The 27449-nt window shown below is 48.9% G+C and overlaps 1 protein-coding gene across 3 annotated transcripts; it reads right to left on the minus strand.

Moving 5' to 3' along the window:
- LOC142187911 (uncharacterized) lies at positions 1 to 27449 on the minus strand. Of its 3 annotated transcripts, XM_075261718.1 has the most exons (8): positions 24748 to 24852; positions 23828 to 24172; positions 23626 to 23749; positions 23275 to 23366; positions 22988 to 23050; positions 22759 to 22873; positions 21672 to 22358; positions 1 to 1301 (listed from the first exon to the last, which is right to left on the minus strand). In XM_075261718.1, the coding sequence occupies exons 1-8, from the start codon at positions 24823 to 24825 to the stop codon at positions 91 to 93; spliced, it is 2715 nt and encodes a 904-aa protein (XP_075117819.1). In that variant the 5' UTR covers positions 24826 to 24852; the 3' UTR covers positions 1 to 90. The 3 variants fall into 3 exon arrangements, with proteins under 3 accessions (XP_075117819.1, XP_075117817.1, XP_075117818.1); XM_075261716.1 differs by lacking the exons at positions 21672 to 22358; positions 22759 to 22873; positions 22988 to 23050; ... (1 more) ...; positions 23626 to 23749; positions 23828 to 24172 and adding exons at positions 1877 to 1988; positions 2104 to 2189; positions 5211 to 5337; positions 5416 to 5805; positions 27355 to 27449 and having other exon boundaries at positions 1 to 1565; positions 24748 to 24855; XM_075261717.1 differs by lacking the exons at positions 21672 to 22358; positions 22759 to 22873; positions 22988 to 23050; ... (2 more) ...; positions 23828 to 24172; positions 24748 to 24852 and adding exons at positions 1877 to 1988; positions 2104 to 2189; positions 5211 to 5337; ... (1 more) ...; positions 14413 to 14515; positions 16866 to 16931 and having other exon boundaries at positions 1 to 1565.

Raw genomic sequence — 27449 nt, forward strand, 5'->3', positions numbered from 1 at the left:
ACAAAAATAGAGAAAAGAGGGAAATATTCAGGTGACTTCAGTGAACTAATTCTCATTTCATTCTCCAGGACAGAATTGATGTCTAGAACTTCAAAATGGCTTCTCCTCGGTCTGATTCCTCCAATCATCCATAAGTTCAGCTTTCGTACTAAAACATTTCTCACTTTCCAGACATGGATACGACTTCTCCTCTGTGTGAGTTCTCTGGTGATCGCCAAGTTCAGCTTTAGTACTAAAACAATTTCCGCATTCTGAACATGGATATGGCTTCTCCTCGGTGTGAGTTCTCTGATGTTCACCAAGTCTGGCCTTAGTAATAAAAAATTTCCCACATTCTGCACATGGATACGGCTTCTCTCCTGTGTGAATTCTCTCATGTTTAACAAGACTAGATTTATTTGTAAAACACTTGTCACATTCTGAACATGAATATGGCTTCTCTCCTGTGTGACTTCTCTGATGTCCCCTAAGTCTGGCTTTTGTTATAAAGCACCTCCCACATTCTGCACATGAATACGGCTTCTCTCCTGTGTGAATTCTCTCATGTTTAACAAGATTTGATCTATCTGTAAAACCTTTTCCACATTCTGAACATGAATATGGCTTCTCTCCTGTGTGACTCCTTTCATGTATAACCAGTTTTGATTTACTTATAAAGCATTTCCCACATTCTGAACATGAATATGGCTTCTCTCCTGTGTGACTTCTTTCATGTGTAACAAGATTTGATTTTTGTGAAAAGCCTTTCCCACATACCGAACATGAATATTGCTTCTCCCCTGTGTGAATTCTCTCATGTCTAACAAGACTTGATTTATCTGTGAAGACCTTTTTACAAACTGAACATGTAAATGGCTTCTCTCCTGTGTGAATTCTCTCATGTTTGACAAGATGTGATTTATCTGTAAAGCAGCACAGACATTGCGAACATGCATACGGCTTCTCTCCTGTGTGAGTTCTTTCGTGTTTAACAAGATGTGATCTATTTGTAAAACATTTCCCACAAAGTGAACATGAATATGGCTTCTCCCCTGTGTGAACACGCTTATGTCTTACAAGAGTGGATTTGTCTGTGAAGCATCTCCCGCACACTGAACACGAATATGGTTTCTCTCCTTTGTGGATTCTCTCATGTATCACAAGACTTGATTTATCTGTAAAGCATTTCCCACATAGTGAACATGAATAAGGCTTCTCTCCTGTGTGAATTCTCACATGTATTACAAGACTTGACTTATCTCGAAAGCACTTGCCACATTCTGAACAGGAGTATGGCTTTTCCCCTGTGTGAATTCTCTTGTGTGGAAAAAGTCCTGGGCTTTTTGTGAACTCTTTTGCACATTGGGTCCTGTTACCTCCTTCCTGGATGGTTCGTATCCTTACAATCTGTGATTGGTGAGAAGGTTCCTCGTGATTCAGGAGATTATACGATGGATCTGTACTGTGATGTCCTGGATGTACATTAGGTGTAATGAGGTTTGCTCCTGAGGAGCGCTCCATCATATCTTCATCTTCTAGATAATTTAGCGTCAACCTTAAGATCTCCTCAGAATTATCGAGATTTTCTTAAAAAAAAAAAAAAAAAAAGGATTTAAAAATTAATAAACCACAAAATATTTTCAACATTTTCATAAAAGGATGAACAACGACCAGTCTTAAAAACAGCCCCAAAGACTTGGCCCTCGGGTCTATCCAATGGGAATGATTCTTTAAGTGTTGCTTCCAACCAGTATTGCCATACCATATGAGACTGACTCAGAACTAAACTTCCTGTGTGCTTCATTCTATTATTCCATGTGTCAGTCTCTCTCCTGCTCTCTCTCTATATCAGACTGGGGCCGTGGCCTAGTCACCTCCTACATCCATGAGCCCGTACCTGTGGTAACACCTCCTGGAATTTCCTCCTCCTCTTCCCTCTTACACAGGTGATGGCTCCTCATCCTCTCCTCCTCTTCTTCTTCCTCTTTAATATTAGTCAGATCTTCTCCCTTATGTGACCGATGGAACAATTCAGTGGAAAATCTAACACATCAACAAAAGAGACCCCTGGAATCTATGACCCCCCTGTATAGATGTGCCCCAGGGTTCAGCAGCGCCACCTACTTGATGATTGTCTGGGACATTCTCCTCAGGCCAGTCCTGGGAATACAGAGGGCATCGCTTGGGGGGATTTCTCCTACTGGATCCATCTGTAGGGACACAAACACACAATGACGGGATCCCTGGCTGCTCGCTCTGTTGCCCGATATCCCTCTTTTGTCCACAACCCTTCCATCTTAGTGCACCCATTACATCCTACCCGAAGGGATAACAGAAAGACACCATGGGCACAACACACTGAAATACAGAAGGATTGTGCTGTTCTCTAAAAGTGATCCCATGTGCAAGTCCAGATAAGGCCCTCTATATACTGTATAAAGACAAAGGAGGAGATTCATCATGACTCGGGAGTCCTACGCCTCTATGGAAAAGAATGATGCGCCCAAGATGGCGGCTGTTCCACCTCTGCCTTCCCCCTCCCTTAATCCAACTCCCCTCTGCCACACTGACCTTCACTCCTCCTGGTGCCTATGCAGCTCTTGCTGCTTCCTCTTCCCTGTGGCCCCCTCTATAGGGGCACCCCTGCTGTAGCGAACGCAGGTTACCCACTCCCTTACGGGGGAAATGTCTATGCTGGCTGCTTTGGACTGTGATGTCCCCCGACCCTCGGACTGGCTCTTCATCTATTCTCTCTGGGGTGTCTGACCCGGCCCTTGGGGCCTGGACTTTCCGTCTCACCTTGAGCGCCCTCAATCCCTCCCTCCAAGGGGCTCTGCCTTTATTGTTGCCCTGGCTACTAGTCAGGTATGGACTTCTCTTCTTCTCCTGTGCTCGTTCACGCCCCACCTGCCTCTGACTCATCCGATTCTTCTCAGCAGGAGCCTCCTCAGCTTCTCACCACTCTAAACGTCCTACGCTGGAGGATATATGGCAACTCCTCCACACTATGCCCACCAAGAGGGACTTGGAGGTAATGGTTCATAGAGTTGCGAGAGAAAGGAAAAGATCCTGTCGGGGTTTAAATCTGAACTCCAGTGACTATCGGAGCAAGTCACAGTCCAGCAGCAATATACTGGTCTCCATTGATCAATGTCTGGTGGCTGTTGGACAATCCTTGTCTACTCAACGCTCATTCAACCAACATATCCTGCTGCAAATTAATGACCAGGAAAATAGAGGCCGCCGGAATAATATCAAGCTCCGCAGCATCCCTGACGCTGTTCCCTCTGCCGAGCTCCGCTTTATTGCTACCTCCATCTTTCACACTGTCTTCTCTCGTCTGCTAGACACGGAAATAAATATTGTGTGCTTAGCCCCAGACGTGCTACCTCCATGGAACCCCGCAATTCTTTGCAGACTCCACTTCTATAAGGAGAAGGAGGATATTCTTCAAGCGACTTGGTGACATGGCCCGGTTCCCTTGCTGAACAACTAGTTGTCTCTTCTTCCTGATGTCTCCCGCCGCACCCTGGCCATGAAACCAGTTCTACAGCTCATTCTGGACTCGGGAGCCACGTACAGGTCCAGTGCGGGGGATGGTCATTCAGCAAGGTTCCCAGGTTACGAAAGATAGGTCCAAGGCGGTAGCAGATGTGGTTTCCCTGGAGCAAACGCACAAACTATCTCATGGCCCCCGACACCCAGGCAGCTCTTCTCTCGGATCATAAAAAGTTACGGGACCGTCTCGACATTCACCCCAAATCCCTTATGGCTAGGGGCCGCAGGCATTTCTATGAATTTGTGAATAAGTGCAGTCGCACTCTGGTGAGATGTCTCAGGGAGCAAAAGTTTTGCAACTATGTCCCCTTGGTCTGCGATGCGGCGGGAAGGCGCCTGACTGACCCTCTGTTAGGACAGTGTGGCATAGAGGTCGGGTCGCGGCCCGTTCCTCTGTTGTGGCTTCTTGCTGGCTGTCACCCTTTCCCTGTTGCAAACAGCCCTGCTTAGCAGGGGTTAACTGCCAAGCAGCAGCTGGGCGTGATTGGTTGTGTGACTGACAAGGGTGTCCGCAATGTGCGCCCGGCGTGGGCTGGTTTGTTGGGACTGCCCTTTCCCTATTTAAGAAGACGGGTGGCTCAGCCCGCCGCCCTAGCCTCTTCCCGGTTGTGTGCAGGATCCTGTGCTGTTGCTCTGTAGTTGGCCGTAGTTAGAATCGCCCCTTAGTTAGGAGTCTGACTATTAGTTCTCTGGCAGTAGTGGCCTTGTTTTCAGTATTGCACTTTGGTCTGTTGTAGCTCAGAGGTTCTGACTGTATTTGTTTAGCGGCTGCTCTTAGCTGTGCAGGCCGTCTCTGTAAGGTTAATAGAGACCCCCTGATGTGGAGTAGCCTGGCAGTGACGCAAACTGTCCCATTCACACCGGAGTAGTTCTACGGCTCAGAGACAAGTTGGGCTCTGCAGGTTATTATTTATATTAGTAAGCTGCAGATCATAACACCTTCACTCCGCAGCGCACGAGTTCGCCCACTTGTCAGGGCTATGGAGGACCTCACTGCCTCTCTTACAGACGCTCATGTGGCCTATGTGGATGCCTGGATGCCTTGGCTTCTTTTCCAGGGTACCCAGACATACAGAGACCTGATTGGTTGAGGCCCTGGCTGGTCAAGGGGTCTTGCATTGGGGCTCTGGTCTTGTGTTTTTTTTTCTTAGTTTTTTCACCCTTTTTGATTGTTATTGTCTTTTTTTTGTGTTTCTGATTGTTAGGATTTGTTTTGTCCGTGTGGACGTGTTCCTGTTACGTTCGGGGCATGCTGGGCCGTGTATTCTGGTCCTGCCTTGCTTCTCTTTTGTATTTTGTTGTTGTTTATATATAAATAAAGGAAAAAAAAAAAAGAATGATGCGCCCAAGACCTGGTGTAGACAGGAGCTAAAATATATGCCCGACTCTGCCATCAACTATAATAAATCTGCTGGAACGTGGACGGCCACGCCCTCCTCCTGCAAATTCCCACCCAGACATGCCCATTATTCATTGGGATGGAAGTGCAAATTTTGGTGCATAAGTGGCCAAACTGTATCATACATTATACCGCACACATGACCGTATAAAGAGCCAGCCTGTGCCCACAGCAATGGAGAAGACATCAAAGAAATATCTGGAAGTGTCTCCTCTTACCATGTGATGTCCGGGGGGGCCGGGGGTCTGTATATAATATATATATCTCCTCTTACCATGTGATGTCCAGGGGGGCCGGGGGTCCTCCATCATCACCTCCTCGTACCGATCCTGGTGTCCTTCTAAATACTCCCACTCCTCCATGGAGAAATAGACAGCGACATCCTGACACCTTATAGGAACCTGACAACACAATGATACAGTCATCACCCCGCCCCCTCCAGTTACTGTATAATGTCCCAGCATTCCCAGCACTGTCACCTCTCCAGTCAGCAGCTCCAGCATCTTGTAGATGATCTCTAGGATCTTCTGCTCATGTATCAGGGAGAGAGGGGGAGGCTCCATGGTGGGGCCCCGGCTCCTGCTCCATCCTCCTCCTGGCTCTATGGTGGGGCCCTGGCTCCTGCTCCATCCTCCTCCTGGATCTATGGTGGGGCCCCGACTCCTGCTCCATCCTCCTCCTGGATCTATGGTGGGGCCCCAGCTCCTGCTGCCTCCTCCTCCTGGATCTATGGTGGGGCCCCGGCTCCTGCTCCAACCTCCTCCTGGATCTATGGTGGGGCCCCGACTCCTGCTCCATCTTCCTGACTCCTGGAGATGGATGATGGGAGTCACACCTTCCCCCGATGTTTTCCTCACTATTGTATACTCCTGTATATGGAGAGACACATATAGGGATAAAATTCTATCCCGACACCCAGAGTAAATCCCTGGATGAACATCTCCCCTCCCCCAGAAGTCACTGGAGCAGTATTATTACTCCGGGGATCCTAGCGAGTTATATTAGTGACTTCATAATGACGACTTCCTTGGGCACAGAGCTCCATAGTCTCCCTGCTCTTACAGTAAAGAATCCCTTCTATGTTGTGTATAAACCTTCTTTCCTCTAGATGTAGAGGTCGCCTCCTTGTTACAGCCATGTCTTCCTTGGCTATACAAACTGAATTTTTCAAAAAACTCTCCTGGAAATAATATTTTTGTCTCCTATTGTGACACTGTGCGCATCAGAGAAGCAGAGAGAAGGCTAGCGCTCCAGAGAGGAGCACATAACTGTACAATAAAGTGGTCAGAATGTCACCCAGTAACATCACACAACAGAACCCATCATCAGTTACTAGAGATGAGCGAATACCGTTCCATCCATTAGCTATTCAATCGAATATCAGGCTATTCCACATATACGATTCCAATCGAATACCACACGGTAAACACAGTAAAAATTTGTATCCCCTCCCACCTTCCCTGCCGCTTTTTTTGCACCAATAACTGTACAGGGAAGGTGAGACAGGAACTACGACAACGGAGGCATCGAAAAAAATTGGAAAAAGTCATTGGCTGCCGAAATCAGGTGACCTCGGATTTATAAGAATAGTGGCCGCCATATTTGTCTCATTTGCGGCTTGGAGAGATAGGGAGAGACAATGCTGAGAGCGAGAGAGGGATGAGCTACTGCTAGGGAGGAGAGAGTCTCAGAGCTACACTGCTTGATAAGTGTATATACACCACCAGTATATACACCCTCAGTATATACACCACTAGTATATAGACCCTCAGTATATACACCACTAGTATATACACCCCCAGTATATACACCACTAGTATATACACCCTCAGTATATACACCACCAGTATATACACCCTCAGTATATACACCACTAGTATATAGACCCTCAGTATATACACCACTAGTATATACACCCCCAGTATATACACCACTAGTATATACACCCTCAGTATATACACCACCAGTATATACACCCTCAGTATATACACCACTAGTATATAGACCCTCAGTATATACACCACTAGTATATACACCCCCAGTATATACACCACTAGTATATACACCCTCAGTATATACACAACTAGTATATACACCCCCAGTATATACACCACTAGAATATACACTCATCCTGCAGCTAATTTCGTCAAAAAGTCCTTTTTAGGGCTCCAATTCCCTACCACTGGTATACAGTATATACCTGTCCCATTGGGGTGAGAAGTAAGCTGTATACCTTGCACCCGGTATATACAGTAGTAGATAAACGCTATATCTATCTACTCTCCGTGTATACTACAAACAAACTGATGTATACAAGTGTTTTTGTTCACTCACATTGTACCTGTCCCATTGGGTGAGAAGAAACCTGTATACTGTCATCTGGTATATATGGCAGTAGATACACTCAATATATCTACCCACTGTGTATACAAAAAAACCATACACTTGTATACATCAGTTTTTGCACTCACTCATTATAACTGTCCCATTGGGTGAGAAGAAAGCTTTATATGGAAGTATATACCCTCAAAAACATACATTTGTATACATCAGTTTGTGAACTCCTTCATTCCTGTATACTGTCATCTGGTATATATGGTGTTTATCTACTACCGTATATATCTGCCAGTGCAAGGCTGAACTCACCCCAAGGGCCTAAGGCCTCCGAGAAGAGAAGACTTACTATAAAACTCCTTAAAAATTCCAAAATTATCTTTGAAGAAAAGCTTTTCTTCGTGCCATTCCTCAGCAACTCTCAATAAACCAAATACAAATGTATAGATATTCTGTCTCTAATCTCTTCCTAGTCTATTGATAATCTCACAGGCCAGGAGAGAACAGAATACAGGAGATCCATCACCAGGTTTCATTTATCAAAAATTGTGACAAGAAACAGAAATCAGACTTGTACTCAAAAGAAACCCCAGACACGCCAGTTCTATTAAGGAGTTCCAGGTAGGAGAGTCGCTCAGCAGGTGACAGAGGTGGCTCTTTGTCCCACCAAAAAGGCGAAACTTTAAGGGCCACAGATCCAACTTCGACACCAAATACGTGTAGGCCGCAGAGGGATCGGAGAGGACAGGGCTGGTGTCAGCCAGGTACTCCCGCAACATGTGCCTATACTTATCCCTCCTGGTGACACTAGGCCCCTCAGTGGCGGTACTTTGGCGAGCAGGTGCCATTAACATGTCCCGCACCTTGGAGAGTCTGCCCCTGCCGGGTGTGCACCGGATGACAGTTGTTAGCCTGTTGGAGGAACTCTCCTCTCTGCCGCCAACATCACATGCTGGAAACATCTCCATCATATTCTGCACCAGTTGCTTGTGGCAATCATTAATGCGATTGGCCCTCCCCTCTACCGGAATAAAAGAGGAGATGTTATTTTTATACCGGGGGTCCAGGATTGCAAATATCCAGTATTGTTTGCTCTCCCTGATGTGTACAATGCGTTTGTCACTGGAAAAGCAGCCCAACATGAAGTCAGCCATGTGTGCCAGAGTGTTACTCGGCATGACTTGGCTGCCCCCACCGGGTCACTCTCAATTGGTTCCTCCCCTTCGCCCAATCCACGGTGAAGCAATGGGATGCAATGAACTTCCCCGGTAGCCTCGTGTGTGACAATGAGATCTGCCACTTCGTCCTCCTCCTCCTCCATCAATGTGCGCTGTGAAGGGGACAGGAGTGTCCTGACTATCCTGCTGGGATGTTTCTGCTCCTATGCCCGAATCCTCAGCGTCCAATGTGTCATCCCTGATGGCGATGAGAGATTCTCACATCACACACAGGAGCGGGGTTGTTACACTCACTAGTGCATCATCACAACTGACCCTCATGGTGGACTCCTCAAAGACGCGTAAGATCTCACATAAGTCTGCCATCCATGGCCACTCATGGTGCAGAAACTGCGGGAGTTGACTCTGAGGAACCCTTGGGTTTTGGAGATGGTACTCCATCAAGGGTCTCTGCTGCTCACACACTCTGCTCAACATGTGGTACATCGAGTTCCAGCGTGTGGGGACGTCGCACATCAGCCGGTGTTCTGGTAGATGGAGGCGTTGCTGGAGGGTTTTCATGCTAGCAGCGGCAAATGTAGACTTACAAAAGTGGGTGCACAAGCCCCGCACTTTCACCAGTATATCAGGCACATTGGGGTAGATTTTTAAAACCTTTGCACCACCAAGTTGAAAACTTGGGCTGGACATGGAAAGTGTTTTGAGTCTGGCAAGCTCCAGAGCCGCTACCAGGTTCCGGCCATTATCACACACGACCATGTCTGGGCCCAGGTGCAGCGGCGAAAACCACATTGCTGTCTCCTCTAGGATGGCATCCCTCACCTCGGGGGCAGTGTGTTTTTGTGCACCCAAGTTGATGAGCTTCAGCAAGGCCTGCTGACGTCTCCCCACGCCAGTGCTGCAGCGTTTCCAGCTTGGAGCTGGGGTCGATTACAGAGGAGGAGGGTTTGTGAGAACCTCTGCCAGGATCTTGGGCGGGGAGAGGATGTAGGCCCGCTCAGCTTGCGACCCAGCTTCCACTACATTCACCCAGTGTGCTGTGAGTGAGATGTACCGTTCCTGTCCGCATGCGCTTCTCCAGGCATTGGTGGTCAAGTGGACCTTAGAGCAATGCGTGGAACTCCGGGCCCGACTGATGTTATGTGACACATGCTGGTGCAAGGCAGGGCGGCTCACCAGGAGAAGTAGTGATGGCTAGGGACGGCATAGTGAGGTGCCGCAGCTGCCATCAGGCCTGAGTCTCCACAAGCATAAACGGCAACATCTCCAGGGTCAGCAGTTTTGAGATGTGGCCATTTAAGGCTTGTGCATGTGGGTGGATAGCGCTGTACTTCTGCCTGCGCTCAAATGTCTGGGAGATGGAGATTTGCTGGGAAGAGGTACATGATGGTGCAGGCAAGGAGCAGAGACAGGAAAAGGGGAGGATGAGGGTGAAGTCCCCAAAGTGTCAGAGACGGATGTGGAAGTGTCCAGGCTGGTGGTCTGGACTGCAGCGCCAGCACTGGAAACAGTGGGAGAGGCAGTGTCGACAACGCCGGCCGATGATTCTCCTGCGTTTGCTCTCTCCCACTGAGCCCAGGGCTTGCCTTCCAAATGAGGGCGCATGGCTGAGGTGGTAAGGTTGCTTTTTTCAGAGCCCCTATCCAGTTTTGAGTTGTATAGTGTGCAAACTGCACTCAGTTTGTCCTCTGCGCACACGTTGAAAAATCTACACACCATTGAGAGACGTGGCCTCGATGGGTGACTTTTGGGTGAGTGGCTAGAAGAGGGAACATCTCGGGCCTTGCTAGCTCTGGCCTGGCTTCTGTGAAGCAGCTGTCCTCTGCCTCTGGACATGACTCTGCCTCTAGCCACCTTTTTTTGGTGCTGTGCTTGCCTCCACATCTACACTGCTTTCCTCACTAGACATCACCCCTGTCCAGGTTGGGTCGGTGGCCTCGTCATCCACCACCAACTCTTCCAACGGCGGATGCTCCAGTGTTTAGGCATCAGGGCAGAGAAATTTGTCTGTTAGCTCCTTGGATTCGGGAAGTGGTTAAACAGAGTGCAAGAGGGTAAAAGGACCTGAAAACAGCTCCTGGGAGGGAGGAAAGGGTGGGATGACTCTGTTGGGAAGATTGGGCATGTTGGGAGGAAGGAGGGACAGACTCTTGGGTATGAACACAACTGCAGGTAGTGGCTGACTGGCTGGTGGATACAGAGCTGGAAGCGTTATCCGCTAGCCATTGTAACACCTGTTCCTGGTGCTCGGGCCTGGTCTGCGTTGTACCCTGCACCCTGCTTAACACAGCTGTCATATCGGCAATTGTGATGAGCGCATGCTAATGTTTCATTCAGTTTAAAGTTATGTTTCTGTCCATATTAATGTAGAGGAAAGAAGGTTTCCAGGTATTTCCCCCCACTGTGATAGAGGTTGTAGTGAGTGTGTATAGTGTGTAGTTGTTAGGCTGTGATAGTGGGGTAATAAAGGGACTTTGGTGTGTTAGATGCCCCCAGACATGCTCCCCCTGCTGTCCCAGTTACATTGCAGAGGTGTTGGCATCATTTCCTGGGGTGTCATAGTGGACTTGGTGACTCTCCTGAGGTGAATGGTGGGATCCCCTGAAACGAAGCATCTTCTCCCATAGACTATAATGGGGTTCCAGATTCCTTCCAATAGTCACATATTGAGATGATATTCATAACGAATAACGAACATCAAATATTTTACTGTTCGCTCATCTCTATCAGTTACCTCTCCGCTCAGCAGGGAGATAATAATAATAATAATAATAATAATAATAATAAATGTTATTTCTATAGCGCCAACATATTCCGCAGCGCTGTACAATGTGTAGGGTTCAAATACAGACAGAAAGATACATTACAGAGAAAGTCATTTCACACAATGGGACTGAGGGCCCTGCTCATAAGAGCTTACAATCTATGAGGTAGAGGGGGTGACACAAGAGCTTACAATCTATGAGGTAGAGGGGGTGACACAGGAGGTAGCAGGGGCGGCATTGCTTATACAGGGGTCAGACACTTCTGTAATAGAGGTGACTGTCATTACACAAACATAAGACTTTATGAGCCGTCACCAGTCGTGTCCTGTAACATGTGGATGGAGCTCGGACCTATAAAGTTATCCTGAGATGACATCATATCATGTGGGGTAATGTGGGGGCGGGGACAGAGGAGGGGAAGGGTTTACGTTAGACATTGTGATCGGCCGGTCTGATAAGATGCGTCTTTAGTTTGCGTTTGAAGCTGTAGAAATTGGGAGTTACTCTGATTGTCTGGGGTAGAGCATTCCAGAGAAGTGGTGCAGCTCGGGAGAAGTCTTGTATACGAGCGGGGGAGGTTCTGATAATAGAGGTTGGAAGTGTTAGGTCATTGAGTGAGCGGAGAGCACGGAGTGGGCGGTAGACAGAGATGAGGGAGGAGATGTAGGGAGGTGCGGCATTATGGAGAGCCTTGTGGGGGAGGGGGAGAACTTTATATTTTATTCTATAATGAATAGGAGCCAGTGTAGTGACCGGCACAGACCCGAGGCCTCGCTGTAGTGACCGGCACAGACCCGAGGCCTCGCCGTAGTAACCGGCACAGACCGGAGGCCTCGCCGTAGTGACCGGCACAGACCGGAGGCCTCGCCGTAGTGACCGGCACAGACCGGAGGCCTCGCCGTAGTGACCGGCACAGACCGGAGGCCTCGCCGTAGTGACCGGCACAGACCGGAGGCCTCGCCGTAGTGACCGGCACAGACCGGAGGCCTCGCTGTAGTGACCGGCACAGACCGGAGGCCTCGCTGGAGTGACCGGCACAGACCGGAGGCCTCGCTGGAGTGATCGGCACAGACCGGAGGCCTCGCTGTAGTGACCGGCACAGACCGGAGGCCTCGCTGTAGTGACCGGCACAGACCGGAGGCCTCGCTGTAGCGTCTAGCCTGATAGATGAGCCTGGCCAGTGCATTCAGAATAGATTGTAGAGGAGAGAGTTTAGTGAGGGGAAGACGGATTAGTAAGGAGTTACAGTAGTCAAGGCGAGAATGAATCAGAGAGACAATAAGTGTCTTTAGTGTATCTCTGGTAAGGAAAGGGTGTATTCTGGAGATGTTTTTGAGGTGGAGGTGACATGAACATGCGAGTGATTCAATATGAGGGGTGAAGGAAAGGTCTGCGTCAAATATGACCCCAAGGCAGCGGGCCTACTGCCTAGGAGTTATAGTAAGGCCTGAGACTGCAATGGATATATCAGGGACAGATCTATTAGATGGTGGAAACAGTAGTAGTTCAGTCTTAGAGAGATTTAGTGTCAGATAGAGCGAGGACATGATATTAGAGACAGCAGAGAGACAGTCACTGGTGTTCTGTATGAGTGCAGGGGTGATGTCACGGGAAGATGTGTATAATTGGGTGTCATCAGCATAAAGATGGTACCTGAAGCCAAATCTGGCAATGGTTTGTCCAATGGGGGCTGTGTAGAGAGAAAAGAGCAGGGGGCCGAGGACCGAGCCCTGAGGAACCCCAACAGCAAGGGAAAGAGGGGAGGAAACAGAGCCCGCAAATGATAGACTGAAAGTGCGGTCTGAGAGATAAGAGGAGAACCAGGAGAGCGCAGTGTCCATGAGGCCGACTGAGCGGAGCAGAGTGAGGAGGAGATGATGGTCAACAGTGTCAAAAGCTGCAGAGAGGTCCAGAAGAATAAGAAGAGAGAAGTCACCATTGGATTTAGCCGTCAGGAGATCATTGGAGACTTTTGTGAGAGCCGTTTCAGTAGAGTGCAGAGCACGGAAACCAGATTGTAAGCGGTCAAGTAGAGAGTTAGCAGAGAGATAACGGATTACACGAGAATAAACCAGGCGTTCCAAGAGTTTAGAGATGAAGGGGAGGTTAGAGACGGGTCGATAGTTAGCAGCACAGGATGGGTCCAGGGAGGGTTTTATCAATAGCGGAGTTATAACAGCATGAAGGAGGATGGGAAGATTCCAGAAGAGAGAGAGAGGTTAAATATTTTAGTAAGGTAAGTAGTGACAGCAGGGGACAGAGATTGGAGAAGGTGTGAGGGGAAGGGGTCACTACTGCAGGTTGTAGGGCGAGATGAAGAAAGTAGCTGGGAGACTTCCTCTTCTGTAACATGTTCAAAAGATGAGAATGGACAGGCTGAAGTGCGGTTGGTGAGGGGATCAGTACTATGGTAGGTGGTGGGATCAATGCCACCTGGGATGATGATGATAGAAATGTAGTACAGATACCTCTCCGCTCAGCAGATAGATGATAGAAATGTAGTACAGATACCTCTCCGCTCAGCAGATAGATGATAGAAATGTAGTACAGATACCCCTCCTCTCAGCAGGGAGATGATAGAAATGTAGTACAGATACCCCTCCGCTCAGCAGGGAGATGATAGAAATGTAGTACAGATACCTCTCCGCTCAGCAGATAGATGATAGAAATGTAGTACAGATACCTCTCCGCTCAGCAGATAGATGATAGAAATGTAGTACAGATACCTCTCCGCTCAGCAGATAGATGATAGAAATGTAGTACAGTTACCTCTCCGCTCAGCAGGTAGATGATAGAAATGTAGTACAGATACCTCTCCGCTCAGCAGATAGATGATAGAAATGTAGTACAGTTACCTCTCCGCTCAGAAGGGAGATGATAGAAATGTAGTACAGATACCTCTCCGCTCAGCAGATAGATGATAGAAATGTAGTACAGATACCTCTCCACTCAGCAGGTAGATGATAGAAATGTAGTACAGATACCTCTCCGCTCAGCAGATAGATGATAGAAATGTAGTACAGATACCTCTCCGCTCAGCAGGGAGATGATAGAAATGTAGTACAGATACCTCTCCGCTCAGCAGGGAGATGATAGAAATGTAGTACAGATACCTCTCCGCTCAGCAGATAGATGATAGAAATGTAGTACAGATACCTCTCCGCTCAGCAGATAGATGATAGAAATGTAGTACAGATACCTCTCCGCTCAGCAGGTAGATGATCTCCAAGGTGAAGTCTAATATTCTTCTGGTCATCTCATTCCTGTCCATCTTCGGTGAGTCATTCAGGTGAAGGAGAATTCTGGAAAAAAAAGAGGAGGAAACTGGAGGAGCTTTATAGAGAGAGGACGGGCTCTACATCATACAGAAGCCACATCAGTAGTGAAATAAAGCTCCTAAAAGCCCCCAACACATGGATTAAAGGGGGATTCCAAATAGAACAATAAACCAATGTCTGACCGATCGGAGTGCTCGTCTGGTTTGGTCACCCCTATTTCCTTCCAGAGGTGACGCTAGTTCTCCTTTTACCACCTTGGAGGACATTTGCATATTTTTTCCTTAGACCCTTATAGGATGAGAGAGCCGTGTACATGGATGTATTCTCCACCTAGACGTAGCGGTCTTCTCAGATCGTGGACCTCCAGATTCACGTGTGGGTCACATTCTTCCATATCCTCAGCGGGATCATCCCATAACTACAGCAGAAACACCTTATAATAGTGGGAAGGTTTGTCATACAGTAAGTGGAGGGCTCGGGGTGATGACTGTGTCATTGTGTTGTCAGGTTCGCTGTCTATGGGCTGTGCTGGATGATGGGCGTCATGTCCTGACTACACCTCTAGCTCCATCCTCAGGCAGAGCTGAACCTCATGGTGAAGTTGGGGGACATTGGCCCCATCATTCAGCTTGTGCTGCTGTGGTCAGTGCTGTTGATGTCATTATGTCTGATGCTCCGACCTACTCGCAGCAGAGACCTACCTGTGGGAAAAGGGGTGAGGTGAGTACTTACCGGCACGGGGGCACATTATATGGTGTGGGGAAAATGGGGTAGCATTATACTATATAGGGGTACTAGAGTAAGAGGAGTATTCAATCAGTGTTTGCTATAAACTTGCTGCATCAAAGAGGTTTTGCAGCAGGTGAGGTTTACATTATATGTAAAGGGACCCTGCCCCCCTGACCGGTCAGCAGCACATGGTAGAGCAGGAGGAGCTGAGCAGACGGTTTTATGGTCTGTGGAGTAGACTCTGTACAGACTTGGCTTTTACTCATTTAACCCTTTCCCACACCACACACTTATGAGACTTGTCGGCCGAACCAGCCCCAAAATGCTTAATGTGACATTATTAGGATGGCAAAAGCTCAGGAGTGGTTACTTCACGGTCTGATTTCTTATATAGATCAGAAGGTTCCTCTGATGCGGAGCCAAGTAGGGGACACCAAATACGGAACGTCCCTGAAGATTCTCCATAGACAATACATCGAAAAATCTGTTCCGTTTATTAATCTATTGGAGCGTCTTCTCATTCACAACAAACCATATAGACCCCGCTACTACTACTACACCCCTACTACTCACCGCACCGCGCCATCTATATATACACGTGACACGTCCGAGCTCACCGACACCGCGCCGTCTATATATACATGTGACATGTCCGAGCTCACCGACACCGCGCTGTCTATATATACATGTGACACGTCCGAGCTCACCGACACCGCGCCGTCTATATATACATGTGACACGTCCGAGCTCACCGACACCGCGCCGTCTATATATACATGTGACACGTCCGAGCTCACCGACACCGCGCCGTCTATATATACATGTGACACGTCCGAGCTCACCGACACCGCGCCGTCTATATATACACGTGACACGTCCGAGCTCACCGACACCGCGCCGTCTATATATACACGTGACACGTCTGAGCTCACTGACACCGTATCGTCTATATATACACGTGACACGTCCGAGCTCACCGACACCGTATCGTCTATATATACATGTGACACGTCCGAGCTCACCGACACCGTACCGTCTATATATACACGTGACACGTCCGAGCTCACCGACACCGCGCCGTCTATATATACATGTACACGTCCAAGCTCACCGACACCGCGCCGTCTATATATACACGTGACACGTCCGAGCTCACCGACACCGCGCCGTCTATATATACATGTACACGTCCAAGCTCACCGACACCGCGCCGTCTATATATACACGTGACACGTCCGAGCTCACCGACACCGCGCCGTCTATATATACATGTACACGTCCAAGCTCACCGACACCGCGCCGTCTATATATACACGTGACACGTCCGAGCTCACCGACACCGCGCCGTCTATATATACATGTACACGTCCAAGCTCACCGACACCGCGCCGTCTATATATACACGTGACACGTCCGAGCTCACCGACACCGCGCCGTCTATATATACATGTACACGTCCAAGCTCACCGACACCGCGCCGTCTATATATACATGTGACACGTCCGAGCTCACCGACACCGCGCCGTCTATATATACATGTACACGTCCAAGCTCACCGACACCGCGCCGTCTATATATACATGTGACACGTATTATCACAATAACCTGCTATAACACAGCAGAATAAGCCGGTCCTCTCTCTTACCTCAGACTAATGGCTGCAGACACTGGAGATGTTTCTTCTTAGTTTGCTGAAGGACCTGCGATGACATCACAAACATGTGACCACAGTGTGGGCGGGGCCATCCTGGAGGTTACAGGACGGTATATAGACGAGGCTGCGGCTGTGAGGAGGAAGCAGCAGGGGGCGCTGCCTGGTGTTATCTGTGCGCTCTCGCGGCCTCGCCCTGTCTATATACAGTGTATACATCTATATACAGGGAACACAACAGGCACACTATATATACAGACATAAAGGGAATACGGAACTATCACATCCTAGATCTGAGTGAATGAAATCCTGTCAGTGAATACTTTGTTCTGTATGAAGTTGAATGTGATGATAAAATCCCTCCGCACCGGCCTCTGGTCTCACAGGGGTCTGAGGGTCTCATCTCGGTACCTAATGGCAGTCAGGAGACCTCAGGCCAGCACATGGAGGCCCCACACCATTACTGAGCCACTGCCGCTCATGCTGAAGGATGTTGCAGGCAGCAGATCGCTCTCCACGGCGTCTCCAGACTCGTCTCCTCAGATCCCTTGTGAGACCATAGGCTGGTGCAGTTGGCCCGGGGTTCCTCCTAATGCAGGTCAATGCCAGGTCTCATCTGGCCGGAGTGTCAGCAGATCCTACAAGATGAAGACATTGAAGCTCTGGACTGGCCACCCGTTCCACAGACCTGAATCCGATGGAGCACATCTGGGACATCATGTCTCCTCCATCCACAGACTGTCCAGGAGTTGGCAGATGCTTCAGTCCAGGTCTGGGAGGAGATCCCTCAGGAGACCATCCACAACCTCATCAGGAGCATGGCCGGACGTTGTAGGGAGGTCATACAGGCCATTGAGGCTATTCTTCTCCTACCTTTAGATGTCTTCTCTGCGCTGCCGTTCGGTAGAGAAAGCCCCAGCGCCGCCTCCATCTTCTTCAGGAACGGCCTCTCTGCACGTCTTCTTCCGGAGCCGGGTTCAAACTTCTAGGCCTTGGGCAGCGCTGACTGCGCATGATCACAGGCCACAAGAAAATGGCGGAAAGCCGCGTATTTACAGACAGGGAGAAGATATGGCATAAAGCGCGGTATCACAAAACATCTCCGAGACCCCTCACTAACACTTAAAAGGGCACGTAGCATCAGAAAACGGCTCTGACAACGAGGCAAAAAACACAATGCAGCCATGCACCACTAAGGCCACCCCGGAGGATGTGCAGGGGCCCCAGAGAAGAAGGGCCCCCACTCGTAACCCTGACAGTGCATGACAAATATTTCTAAAGACACCCAAAACAGCAATGGGGTAAAGCATCTAATGTCACCAAGATGGAGGAGGGGCTAAAAGAGCAATGGCAACGACATAAGACAAGTGAAGTCCAGATCAAATTGTCCCCACCCCCTCCCCGTTTTCTCTATGCCAGCAGTCTCACCATTATAGTCTAAAAATGAAATGATACGCCATAGGTGTGTTCTGTGAATTTTGGATATCACACACGGTCTCTGATCCTCCTCCTAAATTGGTGTTGTTTATAGGGCATGGGCACGTGATCAGGTAACAAAAAGTCCAACAGGTTGCCCGTGCAGCCACGTGACCAGGCCTGACTGCAGCTCCAAGAACCTGCGGAGCAGACGATCCCCCATATTTGTACCCCTTCTTGTTTGTACTCTTTGTAAGGGAGTCTGTCAGTAATGTCCGGATCCCGGAGCAATAAGTGCTGACGTTCATATAAAAGCTCCCGAAAGTGATCGATGTTCAGAATCCAAAGTAGCAATGACTTGTGGTCTGTGTCTCCCGGGGACTCGGTCAGTTCCAGCACGTCGTCTATATCTGATGACTACATCTAGATCAAGCACGTAACTCAGGTTCACATACCTCCCAACCGTCCCGATTTCCGCAGGACATTCATGAATTCGGTGTCCTTTCCCGCGGTCCCAGTCGGTGGGAGGTATGTCCCGATTTCTACTCATCGGCGTCCGCCTTACCGCTGCACTCCGGCGTGTGTGGGCGCAATGTGATGATGTCACATCACGCCTACAACTATGTGAGTGGAGTGAGAGAGCGATGAGGGAGCGAGGGAAGGTGAGTATAAGTATTTTTTTGTGTTAAACATTGAGGGGAACGTAATGTAGGGGGCCTATGAAACTTGGGGCAGAAAAGGGGGGGGAGCACGGCATGGCATTGAGGCAGATGAAGGGGGGGAGAATGGCATGGCACTGGGGCAGATGAAGGGGGAGAGAACGGCATGGCACTGGGGCAGATGAAGGGGGGGAGAACGGCATGAGACTGGGGGCAGATGAAAGGGAGAGAATGGCATGGCACTGGGGCAGATGAAGGGGGGGAGAACGGCATGACACTGGGGCAGATGAAAGGGAGAGAATGGCATGGCACTGGGGCAGATGAAGGGCGGAGAATGGCATGGCACTGGGGCAGATGAAGGGGGGAGACATGAATTTGGGGTCAGAGATGGGGGGGACATGAAACTGGGGGCAGATAGGTTATATGAAACTGGGAGAGATGGAGGGGGGGAATATAATTTACAGTTGACTGTAAGAAGATTATACTGTGTGGGGGCAAATGAAAAATGAATGAGAATGGGGGGAGTCAACATAAAAGTGGGCAGAGCTAAGATTACCACGGCGCTCACGCGTGCCGCATATTTGGTCCCTCTTTCAGCTCTTCAAAAGTTGGGAGGTATGGGTTCATGTTATTATTGACGTGATCCCGTTGAAGGACTCTCAGATCCTCGGACACCAGCGTTACCCAGTGGCGGTATGTCACTACTTTTCTGCACATAGATCGGTAATAGGGCCCGGTGCTGGTCCGCATCAGGATTCCCCCACAACACAGAGACCCCCAAATCAGATTCCTCAATACCCAGTTATGACACTTATTCCTGTCAAATTTTCTACAAAATGGATTTAGGCTGGCTCCTGACTAAACGGACATACCGGGAAAAAAAACCAAAGACATGAAAAATCTGTGAGTGTAGACGGGTATAATGGGCATAACGTGGCTCCTCAGAGATCGGCCCCATCACAAAGAAAGATACAAAGCGTCTCAGAAACACAAGGCCCAGCTCAGATACAGACAGGTCGGATTGTCGTTCTCATGGCCGTAAGTGGATCCAAAATAAACGGGAGATTTGCAGGAAGGATCTACAGCAGACCCCTCCCCCTCCCCCGGCCAGGCCCAGAGGGCCGCATCATCTCAGCCCCCCCCCCCATAATGTCTGTAAACAAGGGGTTACAAAACTTTCAGAATTTTTTTATTTGCCACATTCCAGAATTCGGTTTCTTTTTTTTTTGCAAATTTTCTGAATATTTCAAAATCTGACTTTCTTGTTAAAGGGTTTTCCAGGCGAAATATCTGAGGACCTCTCCTTAGGATCAGTCAGCGATTCAGGACAGGTACCCCTGGGGAGGCCACTGTTTGTGGGGCTCAGCACACTGCTATTATACTGGAGGATCTCCGCAGAGGTGCAGGGGAAGCAACGAAACACAAATTGTTGTATAATGCAAAACAAGAACCGATTCCCTCATCTCTAATGTGAGGGGCATTATATTATGTGGGGGGCGCACACTGCGGGGGGCATTACATTATGTGTGGGGGCGCACACTGTGGGGGGCATTATATTATGTGCGGGGATACTATAGATGCCATTCTAATGAGTGTGAGGGCCATTGTACTACATGTGGGGGCTATTATACTACATGTGGCGGCTATTGTACTACATGTGGGGGCTATTGTACTACATGTGGGGGCTATTATACTACATGTGGGGGCAATTGTACTACATGTGGGGGCTACACGTGGGGCTATTATACTACATGTGGGGGCTAGTACATAACTGTTAAAGAAGGCTCTAAACAAAGCCTTATTTTTATTAACATTATAATGGACCGCTGCTTTGGGGGGCACTTCGCTGGGGTATTTTTTCATTAGGGGGCACTTCACTTAAAGGGATCCCATCTTTCAAACACTTTTTTTCTGAGTAACACATAGGAATAGCTTTAAGAAAGGCTACTCTTCCCCAGTATTGTAAGCAGCCATTTTCTCGTGGCCTGTGCGCATGTCCAGTCTGCTCTGCCCGAGGCCTAGAAGTCTGAAACCTGCACCAGAAGAAGAGGACGCTCCTGAAGAAGGTGGAGGCGTTGCTGGAGAGAGTTCAGTGCTGTTTGAGCGCTGAGGACCGCCCCCAGTGCTGCGAGAGAACTCAATTGCATACCGACAAAAACCGGGATTCCTACGGAACAGCGGCGCAGAGAAGACAACGAAAGGTAGGAGAATAATAGCCTTTCCTAAGGCAATTCAGACGGGTTACTCAGAAAAGAAAACGTTTGTATGATAGGATCCCTTTAAAAAATTTTGAGAAATGCCGATTTAAAGTCCATCAGGACTCTGCTTCTCAGGTCCCAGCCAATCATCCGCGGTTTGACTGCAGCATGCTACAGCCTCTTCACTACTTACCAAGCACAGCGCCGGACATTGGATAGTGGCTGTTCTTGGTATTGCAGCTCAGCCCCATTCACTTGAATGGATCTGGCCATGTGGTAGATAAATGCAACACCACATGGCCTGCAAAGTGAAAGCAGCTGATCTGAAAGTGTTCTGGGTGTCGGACCACCATGAATCTTCAGATGGTAAACTAAGGATAGGTCACCAATTAAAAAGAGTCCCAGAAAACCCCTTTAAACATTTTCCTCCTACAGAAAACATCTTCTGTCCTGTGTGAGTTCTCTGAAGAATTTGGTTTTAGCCCTAAATCATTTGCAGCATTGTTATCCTGTGTGAATTCTCTCATGTCTACCAAGGCTGGATTTATCTGTAAAAGATTTCCCACATATTGCACATGAATATGGCTTCTCTCCCATGTGACTCCTCTTATGTGTACCGAGGTTTGATCTGCTTATAAAACATTTCCCGCATTCTGAACATGAGAATGGCTTCTCCCCTGTGTGGCTTCTCTGATGTATAATAAGGCCGGACTTATCGGTGAAGGACTTCCCGCACAGTGTACATGAGTAGGGCTTCTCTCCCGTGTGAATTCTCACATGTCTGACCAGACTTGACTTGTCCGCGAAGCATTTCTCGCACATTGTACATGAGAATGGCTTCTCTCCTTTGTGAATCCTTTCGTGCGTCACCAGGTAGGACTTATCTCTGAAGCACTTGCCGCACTCAGGACACGGGTAGGACTTCTCCACTTTGCGAACTCTTCGGTGCGTGAAACAACCTGAGCACTTTGTGAACTGGTTCCCACATTCATCACACTGAGACCTGTTCTCTCCTTTCTGGCCGGTCCTTGTGGTCGCAGCCGGAGAAGGACCCTTGTGAATCGGGGGGTGATCTGATGTGTCTATGGGCAGATCTGGATACACAATGCAGGTGATGATGTCCGCTCCTGAGGCGTCTTCCGCCATATCGTCATCTTCTACTTTACACTTTATCGATAAGTGGACGTTCCCGTCAGAATTCTTACTGGGATCTTCTGTTGAGATAAAAAAACAATTCAATTTGGGTTTTTTACATTTCCTTCTCACGTGGGGGGTTTTCTACAAAACATTTGGAGATACATGGTACCTAGAACACGTTGCGTGTTCCGCCGTGTGAACCTGTGCGCGACTAGCCCTGACGCCGATGCAGTGCATCAGTATTCCGTCGTGGCATCCCGTTTCTGATTCGACCCGAATGAATGGGCCTAAACAGGAGCGTTGTTCGCACTACGGACGCCACGGCTGACTCAGCCACGGAATACACGGCAAGATAGGTGTAGACGCTTCTTTTTTCCTCTACTAGACTTCAATGGGATTTGCCATTTTTGCAGGTGGATTTTGAGGCGGATTACGATTCCAACTCTCTGATTTTCCTCGGATATACCGCCACCTTACCTGAGATAACACCTCCGCGAATCTCCTCCTCCTCCTCCCTCTTACACAGGTGATGGCTCCTCATCCTCTCCTCCTCCTCTTCTTCCTCCTCCTTACTATTAGTCAGATCTTCTCCCTGATGTGACAGACAGAACAATTCACTGGAGAATCTAACACATCAACATAAGAGACCCCCGGAATCAGTGACCCCCTGTATAGATGTGCCCCAGGGCTCAGCGGCGCCACCTACCTGATGATGTTCAGTCTCTTCTTTGTGGTTCTCTTCAGTCTTCATAACAATCAGATTTATACCCTAAACAGACAAGAAGACGTACAATGATCAGGGGGTGTAGGGGTAGCGATCACTAAAGGCCCTGGAGCCTCTGGGGGCCCAAAGGTGTATATACAAAGTTATACAGTGCTCAAGGTAAGTTACGTGTTTTACTCTGGGGCCCTGATTCAAGTTACACATCTAACAATGTTCTTGGGGGCGATGACTTTATGGCCAGATTTTGGAGAGACTTTATTGTCCTCTACCTGGTGATCCTCTGGGACATTCTCCTCTGGGCAGTCCTGGGTATACGGAGGTCGGGGACTTCTCTTGGGGGGATTTCTCCTCCTGGATCCACCTATGGGGACATAAACACACAGTGATGGGACCCCTGAGCTGCTGTAGACCTGGCTAGGGCTGGCACTACCACAGGCTTGATATGGCGTACATGAGAAAATGGTGCCTGCCCATAGTACCTTACCAATATCTGTGGGAACACAAGTATTATCTGACAGAATTGCAGGGGGGCCAATACTTTTGGCCAACACTTTGTATATATATATATATATATATATATATATATACATACATATACACACACAACTGTCTCTCCTTACCTGCTGATATTTGGGGCCGGGGGTCCTCCATCATCACCTCCTTGTACCCATCCTCGTGTCCTCCTAAATACTCCCACTCCTCCATGGAGAAATAGACAGCGACATCCTGACACCTTATAGGAACCTGACAACACAATGATACAGTCATCACCCCGCCCCCTCCAGTTACTGTATAATGTCCCAGCATTCCCAGCACTGTCACCTCTCCAGTCAGCAGCTCCAGCATCTTGTGGGTGATCTCTAGGATCTTCTGTCCATGTAATAGGGAGAGAGGGGGAGGCTCTATGGTGGGGCCCCGACTCCTGCTCCATCCTCCTGCTGGATCTATGGTAGGGCCCCGATTCCTGCTGCCTCCTCCTCCTGGATCTATGGTGGGGCCCCGATTCCTGCTGCCTCCTCCTCCTGGATCTATGGTGGGGCCCCGACTCCTGCTGCCTCCTCCTCCTCCTGGCCCTGTGTTGGGGCCCCGGCTCCATTTCCCTGACTCCTGGAGATGGCTGCTGGGAGTCACACTGTCCCCTGACGTCTTTTTCACGACTGTGTAATCCTGTGTTTGGAGAGAGAATGTTAGGGACCTGTGACCTTTACTGTTACTCCTGAGTGGCTGCCAGCTCTTTCAGTTTGTAGGAGTGTTCCCCTTTAGTAACTGCTCGTCTGTCTTCCTGACTCTTTATTAGTCCACCTCCGTCTTGCCCTCACTGCCGGCTATTCAGTATTCCTGCAGTTTAGCTGTTTGTACTTGTTCCTGTTCTCCGTTTGTATCTGACCCCTGGCCTTCTTTCCTGACTACGCTCCTGCCTTCTGAGTCTGCTCCTACGTTCCTGGCTGTTTCGACCCCTGGTGGCCTCCAAAACTTCTCTCCACTGCAGCAACTTTGTAAGACGCCGACCTCTTGCTGCCAACTGGACTGTCAACTATTCTCGTGCCTGATCCTTGTGTACTCTGCTGACGTCTTGTTACTGGAAGAGGACAGGGGTATAACCCCAAACCAAGGCAATGGTGGACCGCGCCCTCGGATCAAAGGATGACAATTGGAGATTCACTGAAATGTTATTGTAAACAGCACAGCGCACAATTACCTCTCCGCTCAGCAGATACATGATAGAAATGTAGTACAGATACCTCTCCGCTCAGCAGGGAGATGATCTCCAAGGTGAAGTCTAATAATCTTCTGGTCATCTCATTCCTGTCCTTGTCCATCCTTGGTGGGTCATTCAGGAGAAGGAGCGTCTGGAGGAGAAGAGGAGGAAACTGACTCACATGTGACACGTCCGAGCTCACCAACACAGCGCCGTCTATATATACATGTAACACATCTGAGCTCACCGACACCGTGCCGTATATATACACTCACCGGCCACTTTATAAGGTACACCTGTCCAACTGCTCGTTAACACTTAATTTCTAATCAGCCAATCACATGGCGGCAACTCAGTGCATTTAGGCATGTAGACATGGTCAAGACAATCTCCTGCAGTTCAAACCGAGCATCAGTATGGGGGGGAAGAAAGGTGATTTGAGTGCCTTTGAACGTGGCATGGTTGTTGGTGCCAGAAGGGCTGGTCTGAGTATTTCAGAAACTGCTGATCTACTGGGATTTTCACGCACAACCATCTCTAGGGTTTACAGAGAATGGTCCGAAAAAGAAAAAACATCCAGTGAGCGGCAGTTCTGTGGGCGGAAATGCGTTGTTGATGCCAGAGGTCAGAGGAGAATGGCCAGACTGGTTCCAGCTGATAGAAAGGCAACAGTGACTCAAATAGCCACCCGTTACAACCAAGGTAGCCAGAAGAGCATCTCTGAACGCCGCACAGTACGTCCAACTTTGAGGCTACAGATGGGCTACAGCAGCAGAAGACCACACCGGGTGCCACTCCTTTCAGCTAAGAACAGGAAACTGAGGCTACAATTTGCACAAGCTCATCGAAATTGGACAATTGAAGATTGGAAAAACGTTGCCTGGTCTGATGAGTCTCGATTTCTGCTGCGACATTCGGATGGTAGGGTCAGAATTTGGCGTCAACAACATGAAAGCATGGATCCATCCTGCCTTGTATCGGTAACGGTTCAGGCTGGTGGTGGTGGTGTCATGGTGTGGGGAATATTTTCTTGGCACTCTTTGGGCCCCTTGGTACCAATTGAGCATCGTTGCAACGCCAAAGCCTACCTGAGTATTGTTGCTGACCATGTCCATCCCTTTCTGACCACAATGTACCCAACATCTGATGGCTACTTTCAGCAGGATAATGCAATGCCATGTCATAAAGCTGGAATCATCTCAGACTGGTTTCTTGAACATGACAATGAGTTCACTGTACTCCAATGGCCTCCACAGTCACCAGATCTCAATCCAATAGAGGAGCATCTTTGGGATGTGGTGGAACGGGAGATTGGCATCATGGATGTGCAGCCGACAAATCTGCGACTGCAACTGTGTGATGCCATCATGTCAATATGGAGCAAAATCTCTGAGGAATGCTTCCAGCACCTTGTTGTATCTATGCCACGAAGAATTGAGGCAGTTCTGAAGGCAAAAGGGGGTCCAACCCGTTACTAGCATGGTGGACCTAATAAAGTGGCCGGTGAGTGTATATATATATATATATATATATATATATATATATATATATATATATATATATATATACACACACACGACACGTCCGAGCTCACCGACACCACCGTCTATATACACGACACGTCCGAGCTCACCGACGTCTATATATACACGTGACACGTCTGAGCTCACCGACACCGCGCCGTCTATATATACATGTGACACGTCTGAGCTCACCGACACCGTGCCATCTATATATACATGTGACACGTCCGAGCTCACCGACACCGCACCATCTATATATACATGTGACACGTCCGAGCTCACCGACACCGCACCATCTATATATACATGTGACACGTCCGAGCTCACCGACACCGCGCCATCTATATATACATGTGACACGTCCGAGCTCACCGACACCGCGCCGTCTATATATACGTGACACGTCCGAGCTCACCGACACCGCGCCGTCTATATATACGTGACACGTCCGAGCTCACCGACACCGCGCCGTCTATATATACATGTACACGTCCGAGCTCACCGACACCGCGCCGTCTATATATATATGTGACACGTCCGAGCTCACCGACACCGCGCCGTCTATATATACATGTACACGTCTGAGCTCACTGACACCGCGCCATCTATATATACATGACACGTCCGAGCTCACCGACACCGTGTCGTCTATATATACATGTGACACGTCCGAGCTCACCGACACCGCGCCGTCTATATATACATGTACACGTCTGAGCTCACCGACACCGCGCCATCTATATATACATGTGACACGTCCGAGCTCACCGACACCGCGTCGTCTATATATACATGTGACACGTCCGAGCTCACCGACACCACGCCGTCTATATATACATGTGACACGTCCGAGCTCACCGACACCACGCCGTCTATATACACGACACGTCCGAGCTCACCGACACCGCGCCGTCTATATATACATGTACACGTCCGAGCTCACCGACACCACCGTCTATATACACGACACGTCCGAGCTCACCGATACCGCGTTGTCTATATACATGTGACACGTCCGAGCTCACCGACACCGCGCCGTCTCTTTGTTATCTCAAGTTTTTGAATATTGTGCCACAGAAAAGTGTAAAAATTCAGTAAAGTTTAGTAATTCCCTCTCTTGCACTTACCTGAGGCTGTTGGCTGATAACAGAGAGCAGAGCAGAGAGTCAGACACAACACAGCAGTGACCGAGACCAGGAGCTGCTCTGTATCTGTACACGGA

This window comes from Leptodactylus fuscus, unplaced genomic scaffold, assembly GCF_031893055.1.
Source record: "Leptodactylus fuscus isolate aLepFus1 unplaced genomic scaffold, aLepFus1.hap2 HAP2_SCAFFOLD_314, whole genome shotgun sequence".
Classification (NCBI taxonomy): domain Eukaryota; kingdom Metazoa; phylum Chordata; class Amphibia; order Anura; family Leptodactylidae; genus Leptodactylus; species Leptodactylus fuscus.

Coding starts and splice junctions, on each gene's coding strand:
- LOC142187911 (XM_075261718.1), bottom strand. CDS start 24,825: ATGGACAAGGACAGGAATGAGATGACCAGAAGATTATTAGACTTCACC. Junction 23,367..23,625: donor CCGGCCCCAAATATCAGCAG/GTAAGGAGAGAC, acceptor ATGTCCCCATAG/GTGGATCCAGGAGGAGAAAT. Junction 23,051..23,274: donor ATGTCCCAGAGGATCACCAG/GTAGAGGACAAT, acceptor TTGTCTGTTTAG/GGTATAAATCTGATTGTTAT.